This window comes from Leiobunum rupestre, chromosome 10, assembly GCF_980474605.1.
Source record: "Leiobunum rupestre chromosome 10, qqLeiRupe1.1.hap1, whole genome shotgun sequence".
Taxonomy (NCBI): Eukaryota; Metazoa; Arthropoda; class Arachnida; order Opiliones; family Sclerosomatidae; genus Leiobunum; species Leiobunum rupestre.
Window position 1 is genome coordinate 15,414,293 of NC_143393.1, and position 13,918 is coordinate 15,428,210.

General features: G+C 38.9%; 1 protein-coding gene across 2 annotated transcripts in view; it reads right to left on the minus strand.

The window, feature by feature from the left end:
- LOC149924824 (uncharacterized) overlaps positions 1 to 13,918 on the minus strand; it is a 557,796-nt gene that overhangs the window by 150,964 nt on the left and 392,914 nt on the right. For both annotated transcript variants that reach the window (XM_090159675.1, XM_090159674.1), the window contains exon 9: positions 12,647 to 13,913. In XM_090159675.1, coding sequence (XP_090015801.1) covers positions 12,647 to 13,913 — 1,267 coding nt within the window. The remainder of the gene's footprint in view (positions 1 to 12,646; positions 13,914 to 13,918) is intronic.

Sequence of the window (13,918 nt, forward strand, 5' to 3'; positions counted from 1 at the left end):
CGTGATTCAAAGCCAAGCTCTTGCGCTTTCCTAAATACGCTTTGGTTTAAATTGAAAAAGCACTTGGTTTTCAGGATACGTTAACTGCATATATCGAACACCAATTTGATAAACAATTTATGTAAAAATATTCGCCAACGTGGTAGTGGAAAAATTCGCATAAAAACTGAACGGACCCCGTAATAATTAGGCCTATCTAATATCGGTATCGGCCAATATCGCCCTATTTTTCTAATATCGGTATCGGCCAATATCGGTTTAAACGAAGCCGATACTGGCCGATACCGGTATAAGAAAAAATGTTTCAGGAAAAACTTAAAAATAGGAAAATTCTCGATTAACTAACTATTCGATTTGTGAAAGAAAATATGTATCAAGTAAAATGAAAAGAAACTTTTATTTCATGAAAAGTTAGAATAAAATGGTATGACAGTGCACTGAAACGTATTTTATAATTATTTTATCTAATATACTGTTCATATCGCTCGATATATCGGACGATATTATCGGCCACGAATAGCCGATGTATCGGCTGTACCCATATCGGTGTATCCCTAGTAATAATTAAGGTATCTTCCCATTGCACCGAATCCCATTGGACCGAATTCCCATTAGACCGAATTCCGCCAATGTTTTTGATGAAATTAGCCCAAAGGCGGGTTTTGTATTTTTCTAATCGACCGACGCAATATTCACAATTGAGCGACCGCAAAAAAAAATTGTTTTTCTTTCTACTCCTTTTGATTTTTTAGGTTAGGTTAGGTTAGGTTAGGTTAGGTAACACTGCATGCTGTTCTGACAAATGCTGAAACGGATAAAACCGAATCCTAAACCCGGAGAAGTGTGGGTTTTTCGGTCGAATGGGATTGGGTTCGGTCGAATGGGATTCGGCGCAATGGAACAGATTCAAAATTAAACAACAATGGGAGATAGCAGATGCTGCTATTGTTATTCACTCGAAACTAGTACCTAAAAAGGCATTTTTCAATGAAAAAATAGTGCGGGACGAAATACGACATGGAAGAATAATACTCAGCTAGACTAATACCCAAGGCACCACCTTAGGCCTAAGTCTACTAGCGACTTTTATTGCCTTTAAATTCGGGTGGCCGCGTTGAATTGCGTAGGATGGTGGTGGCAAGCCTTTCATGCCACGCGAGCCAACAACTCCCTACACTTACTATTGCCATTAACTTAACACGTTATTATCGAAGAACTCGGGGGGATACTCTTAACCAGTGCACTGTTAAAAAAAGGGTGTTTTAATGGTATATTAAGGGTGTAATATCGGTAAAAAAACACTCTTTAATGTTAATTTAAACGCCCTAAAGGGATTTTTATTGTCCCAAATTAAAAACTTGAAAAGGTGTATAAAGGGCGTTATATTACCCCGTAAATTGAGTGATTAAACACCTGGTAAGGGTGTAGCTCCCTTAAGGCAGTAGTTTAGTGCCCTAAAAGGAGTATTTAAAAACTTTAAAGGGAGTATTGTAGCACCCTTACGGCAGTAGTTTAGAACCTTAAAGGGAGTATTTAAAAACTTTAAAGGGAGTATTATAGAACCCTTAAGGGAGTTTTGTAGAACCCTGAAGGGGGTAGTGTAACACCCTGAAGGGAGTCGTTTGGTACCCTAAAAGGAGTGGTCTTGTACCCTAGAGGGAGTAGATAATAACCCTGAAGGGAATAGTTTTATACCACAAACTGTTAACAAAGGAACCAAAACGGAGGGCATAAGCTGCCCAAACAGTGTAAATAAACACCCTAGCAGGAAAACTGCTTTTTAAGGTGTAGAATAACATCCTTTATAAACCTGTTAAGGTGTTAAATATGGGACAAGAAAAAACCCTTAAAGGTTTGAAAATACACCTTTTTTTAAGAGTGTGGGGATAACTTGTATCGCATTCGAGATTTACTGAATTAATTAATTAATTAATAAAACAATGGCTTCCGATCAAATATTCTACGATTCTTACTCAGCGTCCAAAAAAAATGAAATATCTAATTAGGTATTCCCTTCACCTCCGCAGTCAGTTCCCTCTCGTGATAATGGTCACATCGCCTCTTGATGCATTACTTCATTATCATTCGGGTGAAAATGTGGAGGCGGGATCCTCAACCATTTTGCCACTGACTCCAAAGAGATACAAAAATGAAAGATTTTCTCCCTCCGAATCAGATCCTTACAGCCCTCTTTCACGAGATAACTAATTATAAGAGAAAAGCGCGGTGTGATTTATAATCTTCAATGGCGCAAAACAGCAACAGATGGCGCGGATTTAAATATTTTCTTCATTTGGTGATAGGGCGTTATACATTCTCAACGTATAGAAAGAAAAGGAATATAAAAATTACTCTTCAGATTCAATAGCCTCTTTTACTTAATAGGATACCCATTGTAACAACGTTATTATTTTAATCCCGAATAAAAATAAGGCCGAATTAAAAGATTAAAATACTCCCAAAGGTTTTCAAGAAACGTTCGGGGAAATTAAAATCGACGTTCTGAACGTAAACGCTTTAGTTTTAAAATTCCAATTTGCGAAACCGCTAAAATAAAGCGAGCTTAACGAGTCCCTAGACTACGCAAAAATGTAATTCCTAAAAATGTTAAGCCTAATTAATCTCTAATAATAATTAAGAGTAATTAAGTTTGAAAAGTCAAATGCGCTCGCCATCTTTACGGAACTAATTTAGCTCACTCTCTCGTCTGCGGATTTTTCATCCTCGCCAACCACATCCCCATCCCCGACCCCGAGAAAGGATTGATCGAACGGAGGCCTCTAAAAGCCTCACCACTAAAAAGAGCCGACAGCCCGCCATTAAACACATGCATATCCAATCCATAAGGTTCGCCCATTTACCGAACGAAAAAAACTTTTGACTTCCATATTACAAATCGACCACAGTCGGCGTCTCAAATAAGTTACGAAAAAGGCCGGCGTATGGTTGCCATAAAACTTTCAGATTAAAATTCCCTGGCCATTTTAAGAGATTTTCAAAATATTTATTTTATATTTAATAAATTTAAATGGACTTATATTTCAGTAAAATGGTTATTGCAATGTTGGAAAAATTAGTAAAAATTTCCAGGAAATAAATGATAATAAAAGAATTGGTCATAGATCTAGAGTAGAATTAACTTTCAAAACGTGTCAAGAGAAAATCTAATTCCCGGACATTTCCCTGACCTTTTACAAACGTTTTAGGGCAATTTTTTAATTCCCTGACTTTCCCCTGAATTTCCCTAACTTGTGGCAACCCTGCTGGTAGCCCATTGATATCCAGGGACGAGCTATAAGTAGCTATTAGAACGTAAATATTGAGTAACCACGCCCTAACTGACCGCTTATACCGTCCGAACGATTAACAAATATACTAGTATAACGGCCTTCAGTCGTCATTAAGCGAGAATAATCCGTGATATTTCTCCGCCAGAAATCGTCTTCGGTAAAGCACCGAGCAAATGACCTATACCTAGAAAATGACCTTTTGGGCCGAGAACGACGCCGTGAGGGGGAGGAGGGCTGGTCTACAATGGACAGCGACCTTTAGCGTCAAAAGAAGAGCGGACATCAGACTGAACGGGGTCTCTGACATTTGGACGTGAAGCAAACTGCAATCGAGGCGCCTGAAGATGAGTTCTCTCCAACTAGTCTTTCCGATTTCCCACCCATTTTAGGAGTCTTAGCTGGCAGCGCGGGGACAGTTCGGGCTGAAGAGCTACCCGTTTTAACGGAACTACGAGGTGGCGGTGAGCGGGTGAAGCTAGGTCTTCAGTCTTTCAATTGCATGTCGCGGTGTGCCCATTCCCTTTCGTATAGAGTCCCGAAAAGAACCACTTAAAAGCTCATTAAGCCCAGGCTTATAGAAAAATATTAGCGGATGCGGTGAGGCAACTCGTTACACTTCCAATGGGAATTCAAGTTATAGTTAGGGGAAATCCCCCCAGAGGGTGTCCCTAGGAACCAAAAAAAACCACTAAAATATTTTCGCTCTCTTCGATTCTTTTCATATTTTTCTTCGCTAGATGGGGTGAGTAGCGCGTACGTTTTTAACGGAGGAAGGCGGGGAGAGCGACCACCTCATAAATCACAGAGGGCGCCAAATTCGGATTTTCGGGGGCCAAAGATTTATCCTCTAGACCCATTTGAACGAATCTACATATATTTGGGAGCGGAGTGTTTGGAAGGAGTGACTATATTGATCCCGCGATTACCGAAGCTTGTATTCCGGATTCGCGACGACGTTCATTTATTACTCGATAAGGGGCCTGTCTTGTCCATATTCTATCGAAACTGTTCTAATTTTAATTTACGGTCAATAAATTATTCTTGGTCACCGCGATCTTCGAATCAGAAACGATTATGTCGAAATAGCACCGTATACATTTTCAATTAGGAGTCATCGGAATCTTCGTCCAGCCCGAACCGCGTTGGATTTTAAATAGGAATTAAGTTTTGAAATTATGATGTATGACTTCCATTTCAAATCCTTATATCTATATATCTATATATATGGGATTTTAAAATAATCACTCTTCTTAAATTATACCTTTCCAAGAGTGCAATCAAACTTAATTATTAGGTAGATTTAAAATTATAAAATCAATATCGTCTCGAGTTCATTGAACTTCAATCAAATCAAATATTTCACGAAGAAAATTAAATATCCTAAACAGCCGCAACATAATCTTTCCTGATAAAGTGTTTTTTTATTATAATAATAATAATAATAATAATCAGCTAGGCTAATACCCGAGCCAACAGCTCCTTACACTAACTATTACGGTCAACCTCAACAAGTTTTCTATGGAAGAGGAAACCGAAGAGCTCGGGTTAAAACCCTTTAAACCAGTCGGGAGAGAACTTGCAAACTCAACGCGGAAGGACTTGTTCAGAGTTTTCACCCAGTGCCGCAAGCTGGGATCGAACCCGGCTCCTCTTGCTGAGAGGCGAAACTGCTAACCACTCCACCACCCCACATAAATACCGTAACTTTTTAGTCTATCGAGAGAAGAAACAATATAAAAATAAGTATGAGCCACTCCAACCGAAAAATAGAAATAAAAGATGGTCTATGATAAAAGAGAAATAAAGTATAAAAGGGAAAAGCGACGGATAAACGAGTGTATTAAGCAGACTAGATGAATCGGCCGACGATATTTCCACTAAAGATCTTTCCATCGCGCAGTCTTCTAAAGAAGAACCACAACGGAGGCCGTAGGAGAGGGTAGAGAAAGAAACTTCTATACAGCCAAATATCATCCATCAGGGAAGAATCTCCGGACCATCCCCCGAAGAAAGAAAAATACCCCCCGTTAAAAGAAAGAGGAGTTGTCAGGAATTGGGTAACAGAAACTGGAAGAAATGCTCGGGGTCTCGATGGCGTGTACGGAGGAGCAGCCTCTAAAAAGGAACTTGGCGGCGGAGGGGGCTTAATACAGGACGTTGCGAGAAATCCTTGTCAGGAAAAGGAAATGATAGGCGCGCGTTCCATCTTAAATCTAGCCAACTTTCGCCGTTGGCTTTTTAGCAATACGTCGGGGTATCGTCATTGTACGTGCCGAAGAACTTTTATCAATGTCCGGCATTGTAATGCCTGAATATAAATGAACTCGCCTCTCCCTCTTCGCGAGATGGTCAACGGACCAGAAAGGAAAGGTCAAAGGCGATCGACTGACGTGGGGGGGAGGGAATCGGGGGTTGAAGCCCACTCGTACAACTCGTAGGAAATCAAGCGGAAGCGATCCCCGAACCGCTTCTCTTTGGCTATTATACTATATATTGGGCTCCTCCGTTTAGTTGACGCCTAAGACTAAAGCTAAAGATAGGGTAAAGTCCGTATGTTTCCGAGCGGATCGAATGGGCGAGCGACCTGTCGTTCGAGTTAGTCCTACGAAGAATTCGGCGGAGGATGTATGGAAGGCAATTCCCCCTTTCGACGAATGTAGAGTTTGATCAATGGGACTTTAACCGACTCTAAACAGCGTTCATTCAGAGAAATGTTTGGCCCAGGCGCCAATTTCACCACCAAGGTCGATTCTTTGCCACCCTACATCGCTATGAAAGAAAATATCTAATACCATAAGTAATGTAAAAATAATAAGGATGGCAATTTCTATACTCCTGATGCTAATTTTTTTAAGGATAATCTCTTTCGCCGATGACCGTAGAAATCATTACGAGACTTAAGGCCTTTTCACACGAGCCAACTTTTTGACCCAACTAGATGAGTCAACTTTGAGTTGAGTCAACTAGTTGGTTCGTGTGAATAAAAGTTCGATGAGTTGATCCACCAAAAAAGTACGCGAGTAAAAAATGGATCACTGATCCATTTTTGCTGACTCAGCATTTTGATTTGAAAAGTTGGCTCGTGTGAAAAGGCCTTAAGGTTAATAGTCTTTGTAAGTGTTAGGTATCCGTGCCTGAGAAATAGTCGTCAACAACCTATTTGAAGGATCAGTCAAGGTTTATTGAAAATTGAAAGCCTTTCAACAGTAATAATGAACATTTATTCATTTTCGTTCGTAATTAAAATCATAATCTTAATTTTGCCAACGAAGAGAGTAGGATGTGACGAGTTTAGGTATATTTTAACCAGAAAGAATAAAATAAACTTGAGCTTAAATGTAAAATGGTTTTTGCGGCTCAAAATAAAAAATTAATTTTGAAAATGGTTTTTCAAAATGCAAAATGTTTGCACAAATTCACTCTGCTTACTTTTTATTAGTCGCATACATTTACGATGAAATTATTGTACAAGCAAAGAACATTCATTAATTACTCATTATTTTAATATTATTATTATTATTATAAATTAGTAATAATTTAATAATTGCAAAATAGTTTCCTAGAAACTCAAAATGCCAAATGTAAAATGCAAAATAGTTTCCTAGAAACTCAAAATGCCAAATGTAAAATGCAAAATAGTTTCCTAGAAACTTAAAATGTAAAATGACAAATACTTTTTTTGACTCGAAATGCAAAATGGTATTTTAATTTTCCACTTTCAAAATGCATGTTGAACAACCCTGTTAATTAGGCTCACATTGAAATCAACTTTTAAAATTAATGGTTTGAACCATTTTAGAGAGATTATTTAAACTGTTCTAGCACAAAGTGCCGAGTCAGCGAATTAGGCGATCATTGACGTCATATTCTTAAATCTTTAAGAAGTTTGATATTCGTCGGAAGGAAATTTTGAAAAAAAAGGCAGCCAGCAAAACTAGGTCCAAAAAAGATGAAAAGAAAGCCAGTTAGCCTTAACTATATAGTGATGAATGCTTTCGGAAATATATGCGAAACAATGGCGAGAAGGCTTACGAAAAATAGTAAACTTCCAGGGAAAGATTCGCGGAAAGAATTATGCAAAGAGAAAACTGGGATCTAGCTTAATTGCAAAATCAATAGCCGGGGAGGGGGGGGGGCTTTCGTGAAGAGGACCCGGAGTAGAAATACTTAAAAAATAAACGCTTTAGAAGTTTGGCAATTTTTTTTACAAAGAGCGACAGAATGAGAGAGAAAACTTGAATTACAATAGCTTATAAAGCTATTTGTATTAATAAATGTTGCAGTTTTTATTTCAAATTATGTAAATTTTCGTCGCACATTCTCCAAAGCGTTTGTTAACCGGTATTTATGTAAATGGGAGATCTGGACGGCCGCAGTCATTAGGTTTTTGGCAAACCGGGTATTCTAACGCTCTTCGGAAGCCGAAAATCTTTCAGACTTCTATTTTAAAGAATGGATAAATATTTATTTAGTGTTACTATATAAGTTTATACTATGTTCGTATCTACCGTTTTTAAGGCATATATATTTGCTAAATGTAAGTTACTGTATATTTTTCAAGATAAATAAAGTTTACTATCTTATAACTTATATAACACCCGTTCGATTATGGAGATAATAATAATAATAATAACCAGCTAATACCCAAGGCACCACCTTAGGCCTAAGTGGTCGAGCGACTTTTAAAGCCTTTAATTCAGGTGGCCGGGTTACAATTCGTAGGAGGGTGGTGGCAAGTCCTGCAAGCCACGCGAGCCAACAGCTCCCTACACTAACTTACAAAGGAGACAACCCGAAGTGTAACCCACCGATTTTGTTCAAACTCGGGGGAGTGGTAGACGAAAACTATAGGCCAAAAATATTTTTTGTACTATAGGTTCAAAATTTTATAATTACCTAGATTCAAATATTAAAAATTGTATAAATATAAGTATATTCAAGAAAAAAATATTTAAATGGTCACGAATATTTGTATAACATTCTAGGCTTTAATTGATTAAAAAATTGTTATTCATGCCACGCGAGCCAACAGCTCCCTACACTTACTTTTACCGTTAATTTAAAAAATATATTATAAAAAGAGGAAATCGAAGAACATAGAGAAAAAACCCTTTGGCCAGTCGGCAGAATACCACTTCGCCATCGCACCTGTTCGTAACCGTGGTGATATCTTTATTGGGTCCAATGAACAATAAGCCAATCCGAGCCCTAGATTCGTTGCCGAACTATAAATTTCGACCCTAGATACTATCGTCTGCTAAAAACGGGTTGGAATACGAATCTACAGATGGCGGCACTGTAGTTATAAATATTTTAACCGCTTTGACAATAGTTTACAGGAGGTGGATTCTGAAGTATATATTTTTTAGAAATCTAGGCTGAGATTTTGTTCCTTACTGTCCATCAGAAATGGCCTAACACATAACTAAATTTATTATTAATAATATTAATAATGATTGATAATTTTGAGGAATTAAAGGGGAACGGCCAAGCTTTTCCAAATATCGCCTCATTTGCAGATCAAAAGATCAACAAGACGTTCAATATACTTACACCTATCTTATTTTGTCTTGAAAAAATAGTTTTTGGCCCAAAAAGTTGAAACGCAAAATAACGCCAAGTATTTGGTTTTGAATTTTCGCCGCCATCTTAAGCGCCAGCAGCACCTTAGTGAGCGATTTGCGAACTATCCTAACTTTTAAAATCGCGCAATTTAGGCTTAGGTCTCGTATAACTGGAACGTACCGCGCCGCGCGTGCAAAACAAATCTTTCGTGTCGCTTTTATGTTGTCATTCTGTCTCATCGATTTCTCACCAGGTGTCGCGGCGGACGCGCGCTTTTCAATTTCCCGAAATTTCTTTATTTTATTAAATATTAACCACTTAATATTTTTTTACGCGGTTTTCGCCATAAATTTTAGTTTTTAACGGGCTATAGGTGCTATCTAACTGGTTAAAGCTTTAAAATAAAAAATTATAAATTATAATTGCTAGTATTTGCTATCATGAAGTAAAATTCGGACTGAATATGTTAAATGATGTTATGGCCTTTATTTCAAAAAAATCTTAATAGTAATTTATAAACAAAAAGTTTAATTTTAACAAAACATTTTTTAAATTTTAATTTTGTTTAGCCATTTTTTAAATTATAAAATATAAAAATAAGCCCTTACCTTCATAATTACTTTCAATTGCATTTCTTTGTAGGTAATCACTTTGAAAGCACAACGAAACTACAAAATGTTAGATTTGAATATTGATAACTATTCCTATTTCTGGGAAAAATTGCGCGTGTACTCAAAAAAAAAGCGAGAGGATAAAAAAGTAGAGGGTGGTGGAAGGGGCAAATGGGAATTTTCAGAAAGGCCTCTAATGGCAAACTCTAAATTTAACGTTCGCGAAAAAAAGGCCGTCTTTACTGCAGCGTCGAGTTGTAGATGGCACTGTAGTCGGTCGATGGCTTCCGAGAGAACGGTCAGAAAAAAGTGCAGGGAAACAATTTCCCTCGGAAAATCTAACCCCAAATGCACCTTTTAGCGGGAGCTTCCAGCGGAAATAACTGAAGGTCTAATAGTTCCCTTTCCCCCTTATTACCATTTCCTCGTTGCCATGACGACCGAAAACAATCAAGCCAAGGCCCGGCATATTTTTTTCGTCTTCTTTATAGCTTATATTGAGGTTCTTCGGAGTCCTAAGGGGGGGGAGGCAGTCCAGTGGCTTAAAAAAAGGGTGGTCATGCCAAGGTCGAACCAATGACAATTAACTTCTTCTTCGGAAAGGAAATGTAGACATTCGTAATGTCCCTAATAATAAAACGTCTCCGTAAATGAAATATACTTAGGATTCCTATCCATATAGTTCTTAATATAATTTTAAAACTGGATCCGGCCAATTTAACAAATTGTTCTTAACCGTATTTACGAAAAACGAAAAATTAAATTATATCAAAGTATGACTATAAAGAAAATTGCACTATAATTTAACCACGAATAAAACGCAGGCTGAATTAAACGTTTTTAAATGTATTCTAAACTGCAGTTTCAAAGGGTAATAAATAAATAAAATAGTCCTCATTAATTGAATTCTAATTATACAGAAATATCTATATCAAAAATAATTTTCAAGTTTTGACAAAAGTTTTAAAACGTTTAAATGTCAAACGTAACATAGTGGATAATTAAATATTACGAAAGACCAAATTATAAGACATATCATACCCATCTAGTGTATGGAAATTAAACATTTATATTTTTTTAGATTAGAGGTCCAAAATTTGCAGTCTGTTTTACTCCGCCTGACGATGTGAAATGTAAAAATAAAACTGCCTAAAGCCTGGTTTTCACTTGGCGGTTTTTGGGCGAAAAAGCCCGGCGTCGACGGAAAATGGGCGAAAATTTCCGTCGACGGCGGGCGGAAATTCCGTCGGTTTTCGGTTTTGTGTGGCGATTTTCATTTCTATTTTTTTCGCTCAGTTGGGCGATTTCGCTCTTTTTCAACCAATCAAAAACTATTTTCGAAAGGTGACTGTGACGTCAGGGGGATGGTTAATTTCCCGCTTCTTGCATCCGGAACTCGGCCACGTGCTTTTCTGTGAATTTTGGAACGTGTTTTTTTTGATACCCTTGTTGCCTTCTTTTCCAGTATGTTTCTTTCACACAAACCGATCTTTCATGACTCATATTTCTTTGAACACGATAGATCATGTAAAATAACATTAAATTTAAAATGCTTACATGAGCTTTAATCAATAGTTCACTATTATGATCAGATAAATCATCCATTTTTAGGCCTAGGCTTAAATCTCCACTATCAGACGAAAACCGACGAACTCGCTGCCTGAAAGAAATCGCTTTATTTCCGCCCTAAAAAAAAAACGCCAAGTGAAAATGCTAAAACGCCGACAGTGAGCGAAACGTCGAAAACCATATCGCCGACGTCAAACTTTCTGTCGGTGATTTTCCGCCAAGTGAAAACCAGGCTTAAAGCTTGTTTTCCACTAGCGCGCGTCATAATGTTATTTTCTTTACGCGCGTAAAAACGTTTGAACGTTTCAAAGCTGAGAGACGCGTCGTTGCGCGCGCCAGTGGAAAACAAGCTTTAGGATATTTATTAATATAAAACAATATTTTAAAGATTTAGTAGTTTTAGAAAGTAATTATTTTGTTCAGCGGGAGGCTGCGAACACTTTTCAAGATGGATGGAAATATATTGTGACCTTCTGATAGCACACACCGCGAGAACGAATTCGCCACGTCTCGCACCACCGCGTTTGCAACCGTCTGGAAAAGCTAAACTCGGCAAATTAGCTTTCGTGGGACTACGTAGATATTTCAAGCTTGTTTCTATTCATAAACGAGTGTGTTTAGCAGCTCTCAAACACGAAATATTTACACGATTCCCAATCTAATCTAAATGCGCTGCAAATATAATTATCATAACATCACAAAAAAAAACCCAGCCGAGGCAAATAATTCGAGGATAAAATTAAATTTGTAAGCATTTGGCGAAAGCCCTATATGCTACGTGAAAGATCCTGAAGAAATAACTTCACGCGGCGTTAAACCGCTAACAAGCTATGGTGGGTCGTAAAGCGCTCTTTTACACGCGGCTAAAACGAATGACGAGAACGAAAGGAGAGTAGCGAAAAATAACATCCAGATGGTTTTTTATTACTCCTAAATATCTGACACGCGAGATGAACATTATATACGTCCACCGTAAATAAACCGTTTGCCCTCCCAAAGTATCACGTCCATTTCGGATAAATTCACCGTGACATTTAGGCCTATATTTTCCCGCTCCGCAAAATACTAAAAATGTCCTTTTAGACGGTCGGACTTTCCAAGAAGCCCGCCGAGTGTCGCGTCGATCGCTTCTTTGTGTAAGTTTCGTAAGGGTTTACGAGTATTCAAACGTTGAATTAAATATTCAAAATTAAAGAGGCTAGGGCATTTATATGATGAAAGGGGAAAGGGGAAAGGAAAATGTATAATAGACTTTTAATGTCCCTTTCACGAAGCGTTTTAACGAGAGTGGCGACCTCTTTTAATTAAATCTCGCTTTAAAAGGATCATTTCCGCGTTTTCCCGTTTAAAAGTTTATCGCTAATGCCATAAGACGCTCTCTCTCTGATATAATGAAGGATAATAATTCCCAAGATGATGGTTTACTTATAATAGCCACGGCATTAGGTGGGAATAATAAAGATTAGCACGAAAAGCCAGATTCTTAGCCTATAGCGCCGCGGAGTAAGTAGGTTTGTTTACGTATCCGATGACGCTACGAAGCGCGAGTACTAACGTAACGTAAACACGGTACCAGGAGACAAATACGAACAATTAAAACGCGAAACTTACCGTCAAAGTAGAGAGCCACTACCGCGGGTTTTCCAACGACGGCGCAACCGACGGGTTTGATTCGGAATTTAGGGATAATGTCTTTCGAGGGAATTTTCAGCTCGCGTCGAATTTCCACTTCCGAGACGTTGTTGCTAGCGACGAGTGATAATTTTAGGGAGGTTTCTCTCGTTCTTCGCGCAATTTCGAGCGTTGTTAGAAATCTGGAGCGGTTGAGGATTAGTTTTTGGCGGTGTCCCAATGAAGAAGTCAGTTCTAACTCGACGCCATACGGGTCCACGTCAATGGCCCCGTAAACCGTTAAGTCCTTCGTCCTCAATTCGTCCACGAAGATATCGACCCGTTTGATATCGTCCTGAATGTAAAGACGAGTCGTACAAGAGTCTTCGCTACTGACGACGTTTCGAATAGTTAAACAAATTCGAAAGACCCCGGTTCGATCGAAGGTGAAGCGCGCTGAGCAGTTGTCGAACCGTTCGATCAGATCTTGCGTTACTTCCTTGTCCAAACCATGGACGCTCCAAGTACAAGTGACTTCCGTTCCATTCGAGTACCGACCAGAAACCGTGATATGTTCCCGAGTCTTATAGTAGTTTCGAGGTGTACCGGGCGGTTGTAATTGCAACGAAACCTTGTGGATGGCCTCGACGACCATAAAGTGAAAGTCGGCACTGGTGTCGCCCAGTACGTTTCTAACCAAAACGTCGACGACATAGTCTCCGTCTTCGATTAAAGTCACTTCCCAAGAAAGCGAAACGGATTCAAATTGACGCAGCACGGTAGAGTTTTTCCGCAAAGTCCATCGCGTGGTCAGCGAGCAGTTTGTGCTAAATAACAAAGAGAAAACCGTCTTGGTTCCGGTGGCCACGACCAGATCTCCTCGTAGTAAAACGCCTTTCAGTTCTTGACATATTTGAATAGATTCTTTCAGCGTCGCGTTGAATCTTTCGCGACCATCGTAGACGACAACGTTAGGTTTAAATTGACCTTCGGAGAAGTAACGATGACGAATCCTGAAGGACAGTTCGCAACTACCGAGACCGTAATTAGCCGACAGAACCACGGACCTGTTAATGTTCCCGGACGTAACGTTCAACGCGGTATCCCTCCAGAAGCGGCCATCTCCGAAGTCTACCAGTACTGACAAGTGGTCGATGTCGGTCGTCGTAAAGAACAAGTGGAAATAGACGGGCTCTTTGTCTAGGACGCGAATAGTCGGACTGTCCGGAAAGAAATGGACTTCTCCCAGTGTGTGGTCCACGACAACCTGCG